The sequence below is a fragment of the Acomys russatus genome, chromosome 9, assembly GCF_903995435.1.
Source record: "Acomys russatus chromosome 9, mAcoRus1.1, whole genome shotgun sequence".
Taxonomy (NCBI): domain Eukaryota; kingdom Metazoa; phylum Chordata; class Mammalia; order Rodentia; family Muridae; genus Acomys; species Acomys russatus.
In genome coordinates this window covers 32,789,632-32,804,829 of record NC_067145.1, presented here as the reverse complement: position 1 = coordinate 32,804,829, position 15,198 = coordinate 32,789,632, and the positions used below count along the sequence as shown (strand labels likewise).

The following is a 15,198-nucleotide window of genomic DNA, read 5'->3' as shown; positions in this document are numbered from 1 at the left end:
CCTGCAGGAAGGGGATGATGCCATCACGGGCAATGGCCTGCAGCAGGCGGGGTGCCCCAGTCAGGCTCTGCAGGCCAGCGCCACAGGTGGAGAAGAAGGAGCCAATGACGATGACCCAAGGGGATGGCCAGGCCAGCATGCCAATGACTAGGTTCCCTTGCAGGGCCTCCCCAAACCTATAGGTGAGCAGGAAGGTGGTCAGTAGAGCTCCCAAGGAACAATCTGAAGACAGGAAAAAAAATCTTGCTCCCCTATTTGAGTGTGAGACCCTGGGCTTGTGGAGAAGGAAGGTAAAGGGCCCATGTTAGAGGCCCAACTCAACTAGGACCCAGCCAGCTTGGCAGCCTCTCTCAGAGGGGCTTTGGTTTCCCTAGAATCCTCTCAGGAACAGGAAGCCCTGGCTGATACCAAGGCGGTGCTGGCCACTGCCATTTCTGCAGAGGTCGTATCGCTGTAGGTCTGGTGGCGCGCTATACTTCTTCACCATGCGGTTTGTAAGAACCCTGGAAGCCCTGAGACTCTGACAAATTTGTGCCCTAAGAAGGAAGGGTCCACAGTAGTCCACACTAAGGTCCCTCTGACTCAGCAGCAGAGCTGGGGTCCCTCGGTCCCATCTCTCCCTTTACCACAGCATCACAGCTGTGTTCACTCTCCATCCCCGGCTTCATCAGGCCTCTACTTTGCTCTGAGCAGTCCTCAGGTCCAGGCCCAAGGAGTGACACATCAATGCTTAACTGGGTAAAAGGCAGCATGACCACTCTCATTCCCACCCCCCACCCCCACCCAACAAGACCTTTTAGCTCAGGTACAACAACTGTTGAGGCCCAGGGGTAATTTAATTTCAAAGCTGAAGTCTCCCTCAGGAAAGACAATACCATATAGTAAAAAACCCAACGTACTTATCTCGCAAGACCACACCTTCAATGCAGGCCCCAAACAGCACGATGCAGGAGAGATCTGAGTTGATGTCAAGGAATGGGCAGTCCTCGGGGAAAGGACAGCATGCAAGCTCCAGGGTGACAGATGCATGTCGGCCGGTGGGTCACATCCCATGGGCCTGGAGCAACGCGGTGAGATAGTCTTATACCCTGTGCCCACACTTGTGCCCCGTACCTCCACAGTCATGTGTGTACGGTCCTCACATCAGCCTAGCTACAGAGAATGTAGCCACAGGGTACTTAAAAGGTGCTTGGTTGGTGGCCTAACCACCCTGCTGGGAGGACACAGGACCCCTGAAAGGTCAGTCTCACAAAAGCAACTGTGGTCTGTGTTCATGCCACATACCACACTATACCCAACCAAGGCTGTACATCTTTAGTGTCAAACGCCAATCCAATGGTATGTTGTATTTCCTTTCCTTTAGGATTACTGGAGATTTGAACCCAGGGCTTTGTACATGCCAGACAAGCACTCTAAGCATGGAACTATAACTCCTACTCCTTTCTTGGATTTTGTGAGACACTGTGTCGGATGCAATCATAGGAAAACAGGAATCCAGATGCCATGTTTTAATATGGCACATCACAAAGGGCTGCCACAGCTACACACATAGGACAGGCTGTTATCAGGACCTAAATCTGGACAGTACACCACATGTGGGTGCAATGGAGATGTGAATGAGGGGACTTGAGCAAAGACAGCAGGGCTAGAGTTTGATGCCTCTGGCCAGGGCCCCTTTAAGGATACAAATGAAAGACGTGGTCACAATGGCCAGAATGGTTCCTGTTGGGATGGACTTTTGGGCATCCTTGAGGTCCCCAGAGCGGTTGGATCCTGCCATGATCCCTGCAGAGTAGACAGGAGTGACAGTGACAGAAACCTACAGAGGATGCTGCCCACAGAAAGATTTATCTGTAGGTCAGAAAAGATAAGCCAATACCACTACCGCTTGCTAGAAAGGTGGTCTCTGAGGACCAAAAGACAGAAGCAGAGAGACATACACAGAGACCAGAAAACAGAGACAGAGACAGTAACAGAGAGATACAAAGACAGAGTCAGAGAGAGAGAGAGAGTCATGGGGGAATGACACAGGGCGGGAGGGAGGGAGGGAGGGAGGAAGGGGGGATGGGGGCCTCACCAGTTACAGAGGGGAAGTAGATGCCAACTAGCATGGTGAAGTAGGTCATGATGTCTGTGAGGACATACGGCAATCCACTAGGACGGCTCTCCTCAAACACAGGCACTGAGGACACACCCTTCTTTTCCACAAATGCCCCCTTGTCCGAATATGTGCTCCACAGGTTATCTGTAATAAGAAAAGTCAGGACCAGTGGGCCTCCTATTAGGGCTCCTCAGTCTTCTGTCAGGGTGCTCACTGGACTGTCCATGCCCAGAATCGCCACTCAGAACTGCAGGTAGTTCTTCCATGGCTCTGATTGTGAGGATCTTGTGCAAGAGGCCACTCTTCCCCAAACCTCACGAGGTTTCAGCACTCACGTGCTCCTGAACAGCTAGCTGCCCAGTCTTGGTGCCCTTCCTGCTGGGCACCACCAAGGCAGGAACACAGACAGAGCCTGTAACTAATGCTGCTCCAATAATCCAGGAAGTGTGGCCACCTTCGCTCTCCACTGCATCCCAGCCTGGCCCAGTGCCATTCTGCACTGACTGTGAACACCCGCAAGGGGCCCCTCCATAGGTGGCCTCCAGCCAGCAACTGGTGTCCTCTATCCACCCATCTACCCATGCGCCCTTCCTGCCTCCCTTGAGACCCTTTAGGGGTTGCTTTCTCCAAAGACCTTGCCTCAGAGTCTCCAGCAGGTCCTGTGAGTGTGGGACCCATGTGCTTCTCTCCCACCACCCAAACACAGCCTTCAGCTACCCACTGACACCACACACCACACCATGGGAGCACAGAACTCCAACCTCACACAGGGTAGACTACTATGGCCAAGGGGTCAGGCTCCCCAGGAATGGCTTCTTCTCTCTAAGATGAAGTTGCCCCCTACTTGTTATCCCGGTATGTGGAAGGTTCTAGACCAATCAGGGCTACCCAGCAATTTGGCCATGAGGGGCTGCAAAGTGAGTGCTTATTTCAAACAAAGAAAAAACTGAATGCCTGGTCTTTCCCAGATGACTTGCAGCAGACGGAGGCCAGTCCAGCCTATGGTTTGGCTGGACAGGACCACAGGAGTTTGGCTATCAAGAGGAACCAAAGCCCTAAGAGTTGCCTCACACATCCCAGGGCCATGACCATAGCCTTCCCCCACCAGCACTCACCCAGGAAGACACCGCTGGCCACACCAGGGATCCCCTGGATCTCAGTGACGTTGTTCTGTGCAAAGTACTCGTCACAGGTGGCACTCAAGCTGGAGCCATTGCAGAAGAGACGCCAAAGTGCGGTGGTCACCGTACCATTGCTGACAACCTGCATTTTGGCACAGGTCTCAAAGTTGCGGTTTGCCAGCGTGCGGTTCCCAAGAAGACAGACCCTGGAGCGGGAGAGGGTGGAGTTCATTTTCACCACTCTGCTCAGGTGACTTGGCAGTGGGGATCCACGCCTCCCTAGTAGCTCTGATGTGCTTGGCCCGAGTTACTGCAGGTGCCATGGGTCAGAAGCAAGCATCAAGCCAGACTCCAGCAGTCTGGGGACAGATCTGACATACACACATCCTCAATTGGTCAGGGCTGTCCTCCCTCTGCCTGGGGCAACTCGCTGTGGAAGGAAGGTGGCTAGACCCTCCACAAAGATGGTGGAACCACAGTTATGGGGGTTTCATCCTGGCTCTCGCATTCCATTCCCTACCAAGGATCATGGCTTTGGTCAGTCTGAACATGCCCAAACCCCACCTTGGTCCTGTGTCCACTCACTTGCTGTGACCCTGGCCACCTTGGTTAACCTCCTCAAGCCCAGCCCATTTGAGGGCCTCCTATGAAGATAAGGAAGCCATGTCTCATAGGGTAAGAATGGGCTGGAAAACGCAACCATCTGACTGATGGTTTGAAGGAGAATGTTCCCATGAGCTCAGGCATCTAATGCTTGATCTCCACTTGGTGGTGCTGTTTGGGGACATTCAGGTCTTTGTTGGTTTTATTACTGGGGACAGACTTTGCACTTTGTGCTCCAGCTCTCCTCCCCTGCCCCTCTGCCCCGCACCCCCCCCCCCCCCCCCCCCCCCGGGCCTCTGCTTCATGTCTGAGGTTGAAGAAAGTGTTCTCTCAGCTTCCTGTTCCTGCTGCTTATGCCTGCTTTCTGCTTCCATTTATCCCGGCCATGAGGGACTCTTACCCGTCTAGAACCGTAGACCAAAATAAGCCCTTTCATCCATAATAGTTTCTAATCAAGGTGCTTTGTCACAGCAACCAAAAAGTAACTAATACACTGTCCACAGGGCCACTGGCCACCCTGAAGTATGGGCAACCTTCCCGGCCTCCTGACCTCAGAACCAACTGCATGGGCACTGTGACTAACCCCACATCCAAAGTTCCTAAACGGCACACTGGAAGCCAGGGGTGAGCGACTCCAGGACACCTCCATGCTCTTCCCTACAGAAGCTGGGAGGAGAGAGAACCAGGAGGCCCAGCCCCCAGGAGAACACTGCAAGACAACCCATCGTCAGATCAAGTGCGCCACCACCACCGCCACCTCCACCGCCCCTGTGACTCACGGGATGTCAGGCGGGGCGAAGGCTGTCTTGATGACCCCAGCGTAGATGGCCAGGATAGAAAGCACAACGCAGGCTAAGAAGACCAGCGCCAGCTTGTTGACATATTTGACACCAACAAAGACCACTACTGCCATGAGGGCCAGCGCGCAGCTGCCATACACCCGCATGTTGTTCAGCAGGGCCGCTGCCTCGCCATCTGTCGTCTCCGCCTGGAAGATGGCTGCACTTGGAGAGATGTAGGTCTGTGGGAATAAGGTGGGTCAGAGAAGAAGGTCCCTGCCCAGGTACTCGGCCCTGCCTTGACCCTCACACTGGCTCTCTCCCTGATGCTGTCATCAGGCTTGAGGCCACTGGGAACACTGAGACAGAATCTTGTGTGCCATCCAAGATGGACCCAGGGCATCAGGCCTGCAGTCATGGCTGTCCAGTTCCCTGAAACTGCCCGAGCCAGATTGTAAGCGGCAGTACAGGAGACGGGCACATCCGGGAAGGAAAGCTGCCAGCCAACTCTAGTGCACTATCTTTGTGGCCAGCCTGCCTTGGTCAGGTTACTCACAGGCAGGGGAGAACCCTTGTAGTGAGGGGCCAGGGACTCCTGTCAACAGCCTCAGCAGAGCTCAGTGCAGCTCCTCTGTCTTCACTAATGCCAGCGGCTGCTGAGCACCATCTCCAGAGCGCTACCAAACAGCCAGCGTGCCCTTCAAGCCTTTCTACCATAAGAAATGGACTCCCTTAGAGACCAGCCAGATCCTAGGGATGGGCATGACAACCCACAGCCCCCCTCCACGGTGTCTGCGGCCTCGGACCCATATGCATTTTCCCCTGTTGAAACCTTCCTTAGAAAGCGTGGGAAGGCTTCCCCACAGGTTCTGGGACAGCTGGGTACCAGAGCAAAAAGAGGCAACTCTATGGAGATGGCTATAGTGCTGGTTGATAGTTATTATCAGTTGGCAGGACCTACACTCACCTAGGAGAAAAGCCTCTGGGAATACCTGTGATCCACATTAGCCTCTGGCCAGACCATCGAGGGATTATAATGAGCTAATTAAAGGTGGAAAAAGATTCATCCTAAAAGTGGATGGCACCATGCTCTGGCCTGGGATTTTTAACTGTATGAAAAAGATAGGCTGGGGGCTGGAGAGATGGCTCAGAGGTTAAGAGCACTGATTGCTCTTCCAGAGGTTATGAGTTCAATTCCCAGCAATCATATGGTGGCTCACAACCATCTATAATGTAATCTGATGCCCTCCTCTGGCCTGCAGATGTGCAGGCAGAGCTGTGCAGGCAGAGCACTGTGTACTTAATAAATAAATATTTAAAAAAGAAAAAAGAAAAAAGAAAGAAAGAAAAAGATAGACTGTCTGAGCACCAGGATCCATCTCTGTTTTCTTCCTAGATGCCTTGGCCAGGTTGCTCTTTGTACATGCACTCTGAAGCAATGTGACCAGCTGCTTCAAGCTCCTGCCCCATGATTTCCTGGTCTCGATGAACAGCACCCTCAAACTGAAAGCCAAGATAAACCCCCTTAAAGTTGTGTTTCCAGCAACTGGAAAATAACTAGTACAGAGAGTAAGTTCCCCAGGCTTCTGTGAGATAAGCCAAGGGCCAGCCATTGCCTTGTCTCAGCTTCAAGGTTCACAGAAGCTAACCATACTGCACCTGGGGGAGGGGAGCTACACTTAGCTGTAAAGCCCACCAAGGCATTGAGCACAAGCCCAACTTCAAGTCGCAGGCCACCCCTTCTGCAATGGGCGCTGCACGCCACTGTAAGTCTGTAAGAAGCAGTGCTGAGCAGGGCTGCTTAGCCTTTGAGAGCCCTGCTCAAGGAGTTACACAAGTTCAGCTCTAGCCACACCTCCTGAGGCAGCACAGGCTATGAGGTCTCACCCATCAGGGGACCCAGACCCTCAGCCCAGAGAGCAGCTTTGAGAGCCCAGATGTTCAGAGCAGCAGAACAGAGAGGACAGTCAGAGGCAAAGCACAGATGAGCTCAAAGGAAAAAGTGCCCGGAAAGGAAGGTGTGCAGAGACGGACTCACCAGGAAGATCTCGATGGTCCCCAGGATGTACATGGCGCCTGCAAACGTTGTGCCCAGGTAGAAGCAGAGGCCAACAGCCCCTCCAAACTCAGGCCCCAGCGCACGGGAAATCATGTAGTACGAGCCTCCCGCTGTGAAGACAGCCCAAGGGAGACACAGGTCAGGAAGTGCTACTCACTACGGACACTGAGAAGTCCTGAAAAAAGAAGTGTTCGCAATGAAGGGACAAGCAGCTTTAGTCTTCCCTCGAAACAGAACTACTAGGAATCCTTGGGCTATGGTTGCATGTCTACCCTGCCCGTGGGCACAGGCCACCTCAGGTGTGATGAGAGCCATAGCTTCAGAAGGACCTACACTCTACTTAGGTTTGTGTCCATCTCTAGGATGTGAGAGTGTGTCTACACCAGAGCTTCTAGTGAGAGGGCCACACTCTCCTCTACACAGGTAGCACAATACCTCAGTGCCACATCAGTGCCAATGGCTTATATCACTGTTACCGTGCGCCTAGGGCAGGAATGGCAGACACACACGCGCGTGCACACACGCGCACACACACACACCCGCACTCTTGTCCTATACTGTGAACAGATCGATAAACCAACTCAAGGGCCACAGGCGCCGGCACCCTCACCTGGGACCACCCCGTTGGTAGCGATGGCACTCATGGAGATGGCAGTCAGCATCGTCTGCAAAGAGAGACAGTTCTTTCAGGAAGCATTTGCCTCAAGACGCTCCAACATGCTGAGCCCCGGGAGCAGGAGTCTGACCTCAAAGAAGGTGCTAATGACCAGGGAAGACAGCCTCCTCACTCTTCCATTTCCACAGATCCATTCCCAAAAGTCATAGGAAACGCAGGCTTCAGACCCTGCTCAGTCCAGCCCTGAAAGCCAAACCTCCTCTAGGTGCCTGACCCATAAGGAGTCCCAACTATGTCTCTATCAACCCACAAGGCAGCAAAAGGGACACTTCATCTAGATGTGCACCCAGCAGGGAACAGGGAAGCTCACCTTGTATTCAACCACACTCTGCTCAGAAAAAAATCATCTGTGGCTACCAGAAATGCCAAAAGCCACAAAGAGTGGCATCCAGGTGACAAATAAAGTTAGTAGCCTGAGGTGCCCACACAGAGTACCCAGAGGACAGCCTTGGGGTGGCCACATGGAATGACCAGTCAGGAAATATACGCAAGAGCCCTAAGGTGGCCATGGCAGGGCAGACACATGAAAGTGACCAGTTGGGAAGCATGGGCTGGTGGCCTGAAGTGACACACAGACTGACCAGTCATGGGACGGGAGAGCAGGCAGCCACAAGGAATGCCCCAGTCAAAGGACAACAGGTAGCCTGGGAGAGTGGTCAGATGGCCAGTCAAGGAAGCTCCCATTCAACCACAGTATTTGAATTCCCTACAGAAAAGACCCATGTTCAGGTGACACTTGGGTAACTAAAACAAATTTATACCCCTCCTCGCCAGAAAAAGGGAAGGGGAGAGAATAGGGCTGGTAGACGAACAGGCTGTGAGCATAAGAATAGGTAAACCAGGCGTGACGAAAGTGTCAACAGAAATAAGGAGACAGGTAAACCAGGCATGACAAAAATGTCACTAGAAATACGGAGACACGCTGGAGGCCTGGACTTGAACAAGTTACAGACCTGTGTCCCTTTCTCTACAACAGAGACCCTGAAAATGCCCAAACCAGAGGTAGCCTTGTCATAGCCCAGTAAGAGGTACCTGCCCAACTCAGTCCTCAGCCCCTGATGTCCCCAGATGTAGAAATGCCACCCTCAACAGATACAGCTAGATGAGGTCCTCAGACTAGTGGGAAAGCTGGCCTTTGCCAGGGTGGGTGGGCAGGCCAGGATTTCCCAACAGCAGTCTCTCAGGGCCCCAGCACCAGCTCCTGAGAACCTGCCCCTGGGCCAGCTGCGAATACTCACACAGGTACAGCACATGGCCACGATGAGGAAGGACTCCAGGACACCAGCTGCCCCCACAATCCACGTCAGGCGCAGGAAAAGGATGACACCCAAGATGTTCTGTAGGCAGGGCAGGTAGACTCCAATGAAGGTGCCCATGCGTGGGGCCTGGAACAGAGTGCCACATGTCAGAAAGGCTCACAGCCTGGACCCAGGAACCCAGCCTGGAACCCTACCCCTGTGCTTTGGTTTGGAGGTCACTGGTAACAGCGAAGCTACAAGGATAGCAAAGATGCCTGACAGAAATCTATGCCCCAAAGAACATGAGGGTCCTTGATTCTAGAGAGCGGACCCCAGTCGTCCAGGACACGGTGCTGAAGGCAAGGAAAGCCATGCTAAGCAGGGCACAGGGACAAGCCTCCTGGCTCTGCTTTCCTGCTGGGGAGAAGAAATCTGAAACAAGATAGCTGTGAGACAGTGAGGAGCCTGAACCTTGGAGCCAGGAAGCTTGAGGCATGAAAGAGAGGAGGCCGGAAATAAGCTAGATGCAGGTAAGGTTGCCGATAAAGTTCAAAAGTCTCAGTGTAATAAGAAAGGAACCAGGCTCGGGATTTGGGGGCATAAGAGCTGAGAAGCCAGACCCCAGCAAAGGAAGCTCATCTCAGGTCAGGTGACCACAGGATGAGCATGGAGGATGGCTGCAGCACCTTCGCTTTGGACGATTACCACAAGGCTGGTACAGACCAATGCCAGAGAGTGGACCCCAAGGAGAGCAAACTGACCCCCTAAAACTGAAAGGACAGATGGCAGCTCAGGCCTGCACAGGGCTCTCCCACTGAGAGGCACCCAAGGCAGAGCAACCTCACTTCTACCAACTCGAGACCATAGGTTTCACAGGAAAACAGAGTGTGGAGAGCTCTGGGCTTGAAAGCCTGGTGACCTTAGACTAAGCCCGCAGCCAGCGGGCATCAGTGTTCACACTGAAGGGAGGAATACATTAAGAAAGAGGCCTAAGCCTTGACCTCATGCCCTCCTGTCTTTAAGGTCTGTACACTGCATTCTGCGATCAGAAGACAAAGACTTTATGGATTTGAATTATGCAAGCTGGTAGATGGAGATAGGCCTTTAGGACTTTTCAGAATTATTTTTATCTTCATAATGTTAGGTGTGTTGGTATATGCAAACGAGTGCAAGTACACTTGGAGGGTAAAAGAGGGCACTGGGTCCCGTGGGAACGGAATTATGTGGTTGTGAGCCATCCAAGAGCCATCCAACACAGGTCCTCTGGAAGAGCAGCAACCACCCTTACCTCCTGAGCCATCTCTTCAAGCTGTCTTTTGAATTCTTCAGTTAAATGAAAGAATGTATGTGTACAAGCCCACAGCGTGAGGTGGACAGTAGAGACAGCCAATGTCTCTAACAGAAACATGGCAGAAAACAACTTGTCTAGGCAGCTCATTGCTGGGCAGCCTGAGAGTGCACAAGCGGCTGCCAGGTCACATGACATAGCTTCAGAGCCCACTGAGACAATGGGCTCAGGAGCTTGCTGTCTGCCTGATATCTGAGTGTCCGGGGTTCCCAGATCCTTCTAAAGGGGACTCTTAGCTTTTGTCCAGATGAATCAGAACTGTTTACAGCCGAGAAGACAGCTCAAAGGAAAGTGACTCCAGTCTCCGGGGACAGCTTCTGTGCCATCAAAGGAGTCACAGGGGCAGGCTCTACTCCTGCCCCGCCAACCCAGTGGATCCCTAAGTGGGGCATTTGCTCACTTTCAACCAAGATAAGCAACTCTGCTGCAGGCCTAACCCTTCAGCAACTGAGATCCAGGCCAGAAGCAATGTTCCCAAGGCAACACTGCCCAGAGAATTACCATACGCTGGGTTGGGGTAAACTACACTAAGGCCATACAAAGTACAATCTCCCCAATCCTGGATGCTCTGTTTGCAGGGAGGTTCTTTCCACTGTGCCGTAGTGGGCAGCCGAGCCTGCTGGGCGCCACTCTTGGGTAATGAAGACTAAACTGTGGGACCAACCTGAGCAGGGCCTCGATTGTGCGGAGTGGAAGCTGAGGGTCAGTTCCAAGGTGCACTTAGGCCAATGTGTATTCCCTAGCACAGGCCAAGTTCTCCTTGGACACAAATTCCGGAAGATAAAACAGATAGGCAGATGGACAAATGGACATGTGTACTGTGGACAGGGAAGGCCTGGGGCCATGAGGCACTGCTGGAGCCAAGTAAGCCCCACTAATGCATGTGAGTGACAAACCTACCACTGCATCCCCTAAATTCTCCTTCGTAGACCCTCATTCAGCACTGACTTTGCCATTTCAGCAGGGTCAGCTATGAGTGCCCAGAGGACCTGGGAGGTCGCAGGAAAAGGCACAGCCTAGAGAGAGCTTCTGAGGAAGCCACTGCACCACTGCCAGGAAGACGGTCCATGTCCCAGAGACCACGTGGCCCCAGATCTGAATAGTCTCAAAAGCACTGAACACTACAACACTGCGAAGCCTTGGAAGACAGTACCAGCTATGCTGTGTTCACAGCAGGAGGGAAAGAAGGCAGCCAATGCCACTCTAGAGCCTCAGTCAGGCTGGGCACTGGCTCGTGCACCTAGCAAGCAGCCAGATGTGACACACAGGGTAGATACAGATGAAGGAAGAGGTGGAGGGCAGATGAGCTGGCTGTCACCCCATTTGGCAGGTGTCACACCAATGAACACCTTCATTTGTGTTCACCAGTATTGAACTCCTCCCCCCACCCCCCCAGAGAAAGCAGGGGCCTCTGGGAGCTAGAACATAAGGCGAGGCTGGGAAGTGGTGGCGCACGCCTTTAATCCCAGCATTTGGGAGGCAGAGGCAGGTGGAACGCTGTGAGTTCGAGGCCAGCCTGGTCTACAAAGCAAGTCCAGGACAGCCAAGGCTACACAGAGAGACCCTGTCTCAAAAAAAACAACAACAACAACAAAAAAAAAAACAACAACAACAAAAAACAAAGAATATAAGGTGAATAAAAATCAAAGTCTTTAGTGAAGGCTTTAAACCAGACATAGTGGCACACGCCTGTAATCCCAATACCTGGAAGGTGAGGCAGGAGAACGACCCTGAATTCAAACCCAACTTAGGGTGACACAGTGAGCTCCAGGTCAGCCTGGGTTACAGAGTAAGACTCTGTCTCAAACACAAACAAACAAACATCACAACAAAATAATAAAATGAAGCAGGCCAGGCATGGTGGCCTCCCAGCACTTGGGAGGCAGAGGCAGGTGGGTCTTCCTGAGTTCGAGGACAGCCTTGTCTACACAGCGAGTCCAGGACAGCCAGGACTGGCCTGCCTTGAAAAATCAAAAAAGTAAATTAAAAAAAAAAATTAAAAAAAAAAGAAGTGAAATGAAACAGAAGGTCAGCTCTCAGGCAGGGCTTAGCGCCCTTCCTCTTCTCTCTGGAGCTATATGGCCCCATGGACAGCTACTGAGTGTGCAGAACAGACGTCCAGGATTGTCCCTTTCTCACCCAAGTTTGGGGTCATCCAGAAGCACAGAACATCGGAGGTGTCCACTGAGACACAGTAACAGAAAAACGAAAGTTGGCCAAGCCTCACGAAGGAAAAGGGTAGGTGTGATCTGAAAGCCTGGCAAGGGTGTTCATTCCCTGACTATAAAGTTCCAAGGCTGCTATTTACATAGAGGGCAGCAAGTGTACCTTGACCTCCCGCCTCCGGCTGTCCTCATCTTCTTCATGCTCCACCACGCCCTGGCTCAGGTTGGTGTAGTTGGCCAGCTTGTTCAGCAGTGATGACACCATGGGGTTGCTGTCCATCTCTTCCTACGGGTGCAAAGCATCAGATAGGTAGGAGCCAGGTGCATCAACATCCCAGGGCAGCAGGTCACTGGACCAGCAGATCCCTCTGTCCCAGGGCCGTGGGGAGCCCAAGAGCCCACAGCAAATGCCCAGAATCCCTCAGATCTGTACACCCCAGGACATCTGCCCAGCAGTCCTGGAACTGGAAGTCAGGGCCTCTGAGAGAACCCCAAGGCTTCGGGAGCTGTAGGGGGTGAACCTGCCCAGGCTGCACCTCACTTAGGTAAGCTCGGTGGGTCTGAGGCAAAGCATCCTGCACCTTCCTCATCAGAGCCCTGGCCGCCCACACCTGGGACACAAGGGACGACCACTCCTTTACTTTCCCACATGAAAGTCACGTCGCTAATGTTACCTTCTTTGTATAGAAACTAAAATAAAATTACCTCAAAAAGTGCCATGTTCTTCCCCTCGAAGTAGCTCTCTCTTTCCACCTCCACATTGTTGATGAACGGGCTGCTCTCCCTGGGGTTTCCATCTCCTGTGGAAGGCAGTCAAGTCAGGTCAGCCTCAGGAAGAAAGGGCAGAAGCAGAGCTCGCAGCTCCAGGAGGCAGGCACCAGGCAGACCTTGTCCCCAAGCCATCTGCACACGTGGTTGTGGCTGGCTTTGTCTAAGCTTTCTTTCTACTCCCGTGCCCACGTTCCACAAGTGTCTATGCTGCCCCCACTGTGGACTGTGTGTCTATATGACTAGGTGTCAAGCATCTGTCTATTTGTCTACACTGCCTACTGAGGACTGAAAGTCTCCCCCATCCCCCACCCACCCATTTGTAGGTACCTTTGTTGAAGAGCACCTGCAGGCCCTCCCTGCACACCCCACCATTTCCGAAGGAAACTGAAAGGTTTCTCTACACTTCCTGTTGTGGAACCTAACAGCCCAGAGCTGAACACTGACTTCCATGTTCAATGGTTCCCTATGTATATCCATGAGGGGCCCAGGAGAGGCATTACCCAGAGACAGTGGCTTCTCAGGACTCCTGGCCACAAGACAGCTGGGATTCTCAGCCCAAGTGGCAGGCATGGCCACACAGTCAGCCTTCTCAGACCACCCACAAAGGAGCCTTCGTGTGTCCTCGGGTGGCAAGATGCCAACACCTGTCTCATCTTCCTTTGCTAAACCTTCTACCCCATCCACTCCCGGGGGCCACTTGAATAACTCAACATGATTCTGTCCCAACCCTCCAGCACAGCCAGCCCCACACCACGCAGGCCCTGAGCCAGGGAGTGGCCAAGTCTGTAGGAACAGGACCCTGTATTTTAACTCCTCTCGTGTCAGGGTCCTGGCAGACATGTGTCTCCACGGCACTCCTTCATCCTTGCCACACAGGGCATGCCTCATGATGCCAGGATCGATCTTAGATTAGTCCTCTCTGCCTCAGTTTCCACACGAGATGAGTCTGAGACACATACTGAAATGTGGCCTTACTAATACCTCCGGGAGCTGAGAGTGAGGCTGGGTACCCAGTATGTGGTCACTTACAAACCTAGACCGAGCTGGATCACACACGGAGGTTACCACATGGGGCATCCCACAAAGGGGAGCTTCATGGGAGAAGATGGGCAGTACTTCTCTGGACCCCCAGTAACTTATGGTCTAAGGGCCTACATTCAAACATAGGGGAATGATATAAGGAAGGTAGAGAGCTGCCACACAGAGCCTCAAAGGTCTTGGGGAGTAGGAACAAGGGGTGGCAAAAGGGGGACCAAAAAAAAAATAAAAATCAAGAGCAGCCTTGACAAACAACAAGGAGGTGGAGGACATGGTGATGCCGACAGGTTAGGTCCTACACTCTGGTCCACACTAGTACCCTACAGGGGAGCCTGCCCTTGGAGGCCATTCTACAACTACCCTTACCAGACAGGAGCCTCAGCTCTGCTCCCTCTACATGGCTAGAGAGCCTTGGACACTCACGGCCCTTGACAGGCAGTTCCAATAACCAGCCTAATCTTATGGAGCCTGGGATGAGAAGAGATCACACCTTGGGGGTTTGGCTTCCTGAGCAGGGAATACCCAGGCCATTATTGGCACATGGCCTGGACCCCTCGTGTTCTAGCTGCCTGTGGATGGAGACATTCAGTCACAAAGGACATATGGGCTACAAGTGGTATCAACTGAGGGATAAGCAGGGATCCTGATGTACTGCAGTCACGAGTCTGCAGAAGCACCTTTGGCGAAGGAAGGAAGCTGAAGGCAACCTCTGGTGGGTGACCTCTCCTCCTGGAGCCTAGGTCACCTTTCAGCAGTGCTCAGGCTCAGAACCTCAGATGACAAAAACCAAAGGGCTTCAGGAGGACCAGAACGTGATTCCTGAGGTAACAGGGTTGAGCCCCCTGTGCTGGTGTCTGGAACCAAAGCCTTGATTCCCTAAGCATTCCCTGGGCCAGCAGCACAGGGTGGAGAAGTCGGGAAGCAGGGCCGTGAGCAACCTGGAAGAAGGAACCAGGTAAAAAGAACTCTGAACAGCCTCCAGTTAGCGAACAGCACGTTACAGTATGTCCCCTTTCAAGTCCTACAAATTACGTGCACATGACACTTCTGGGGACAACTATCCTAAAAGCCAACAACTTCACAAACACATTGGCCCCATTAAAGACTAAAGCCCTCTTTGAGGGAGGACAGCAGCTTTGAATTTCAAATTCCTCAAATCCCAATGGGATTATGCTGGCCTTCTGGACACACCCACACACACCTCCTACCCTATTAGCTGGTTCAGAGCCCGGCTTCACAGCAATCTGGAACAGCACCTGAACCGAAGGAGCTGACGCAAGTCCCTGAAGCTCACTTGAC

At 52.7% G+C, this 15,198-nt stretch overlaps 1 protein-coding gene across 3 annotated transcripts in view; it reads right to left on the bottom strand.

Annotated features, from left to right (window-relative positions):
* The window catches only part of LOC127193835 (solute carrier family 12 member 7), a 52,262-nt gene that overhangs the window by 17,222 nt on the left and 19,842 nt on the right, over positions 1-15,198 (bottom strand). For 2 of the 3 annotated variants that reach the window (XM_051151081.1, XM_051151082.1), the window contains exons 2-12: positions 12,796-12,890; positions 12,254-12,376; positions 8,578-8,724; positions 7,274-7,328; positions 6,643-6,773; positions 4,605-4,846; positions 3,217-3,428; positions 2,078-2,245; positions 1,687-1,785; positions 900-957; positions 2-176 (exon numbers count right to left, since the gene is read on the bottom strand). In XM_051151081.1, the coding sequence (XP_051007038.1) occupies positions 2-176; positions 900-957; positions 1,687-1,785; positions 2,078-2,245; positions 3,217-3,428; positions 4,605-4,846; positions 6,643-6,773; positions 7,274-7,328; positions 8,578-8,724; positions 12,254-12,376; positions 12,796-12,890 (1,505 nt within the window). Of the gene's footprint in view, position 1; positions 177-899; positions 958-1,686; positions 1,786-2,077; positions 2,246-3,216; positions 3,429-4,604; positions 4,847-6,642; positions 6,781-7,273; positions 7,329-8,577; positions 8,725-12,253; positions 12,377-12,795; positions 12,891-15,198 lie in introns of those variants that run through there. The other variant, XM_051151080.1, reaches the window with a different exon arrangement.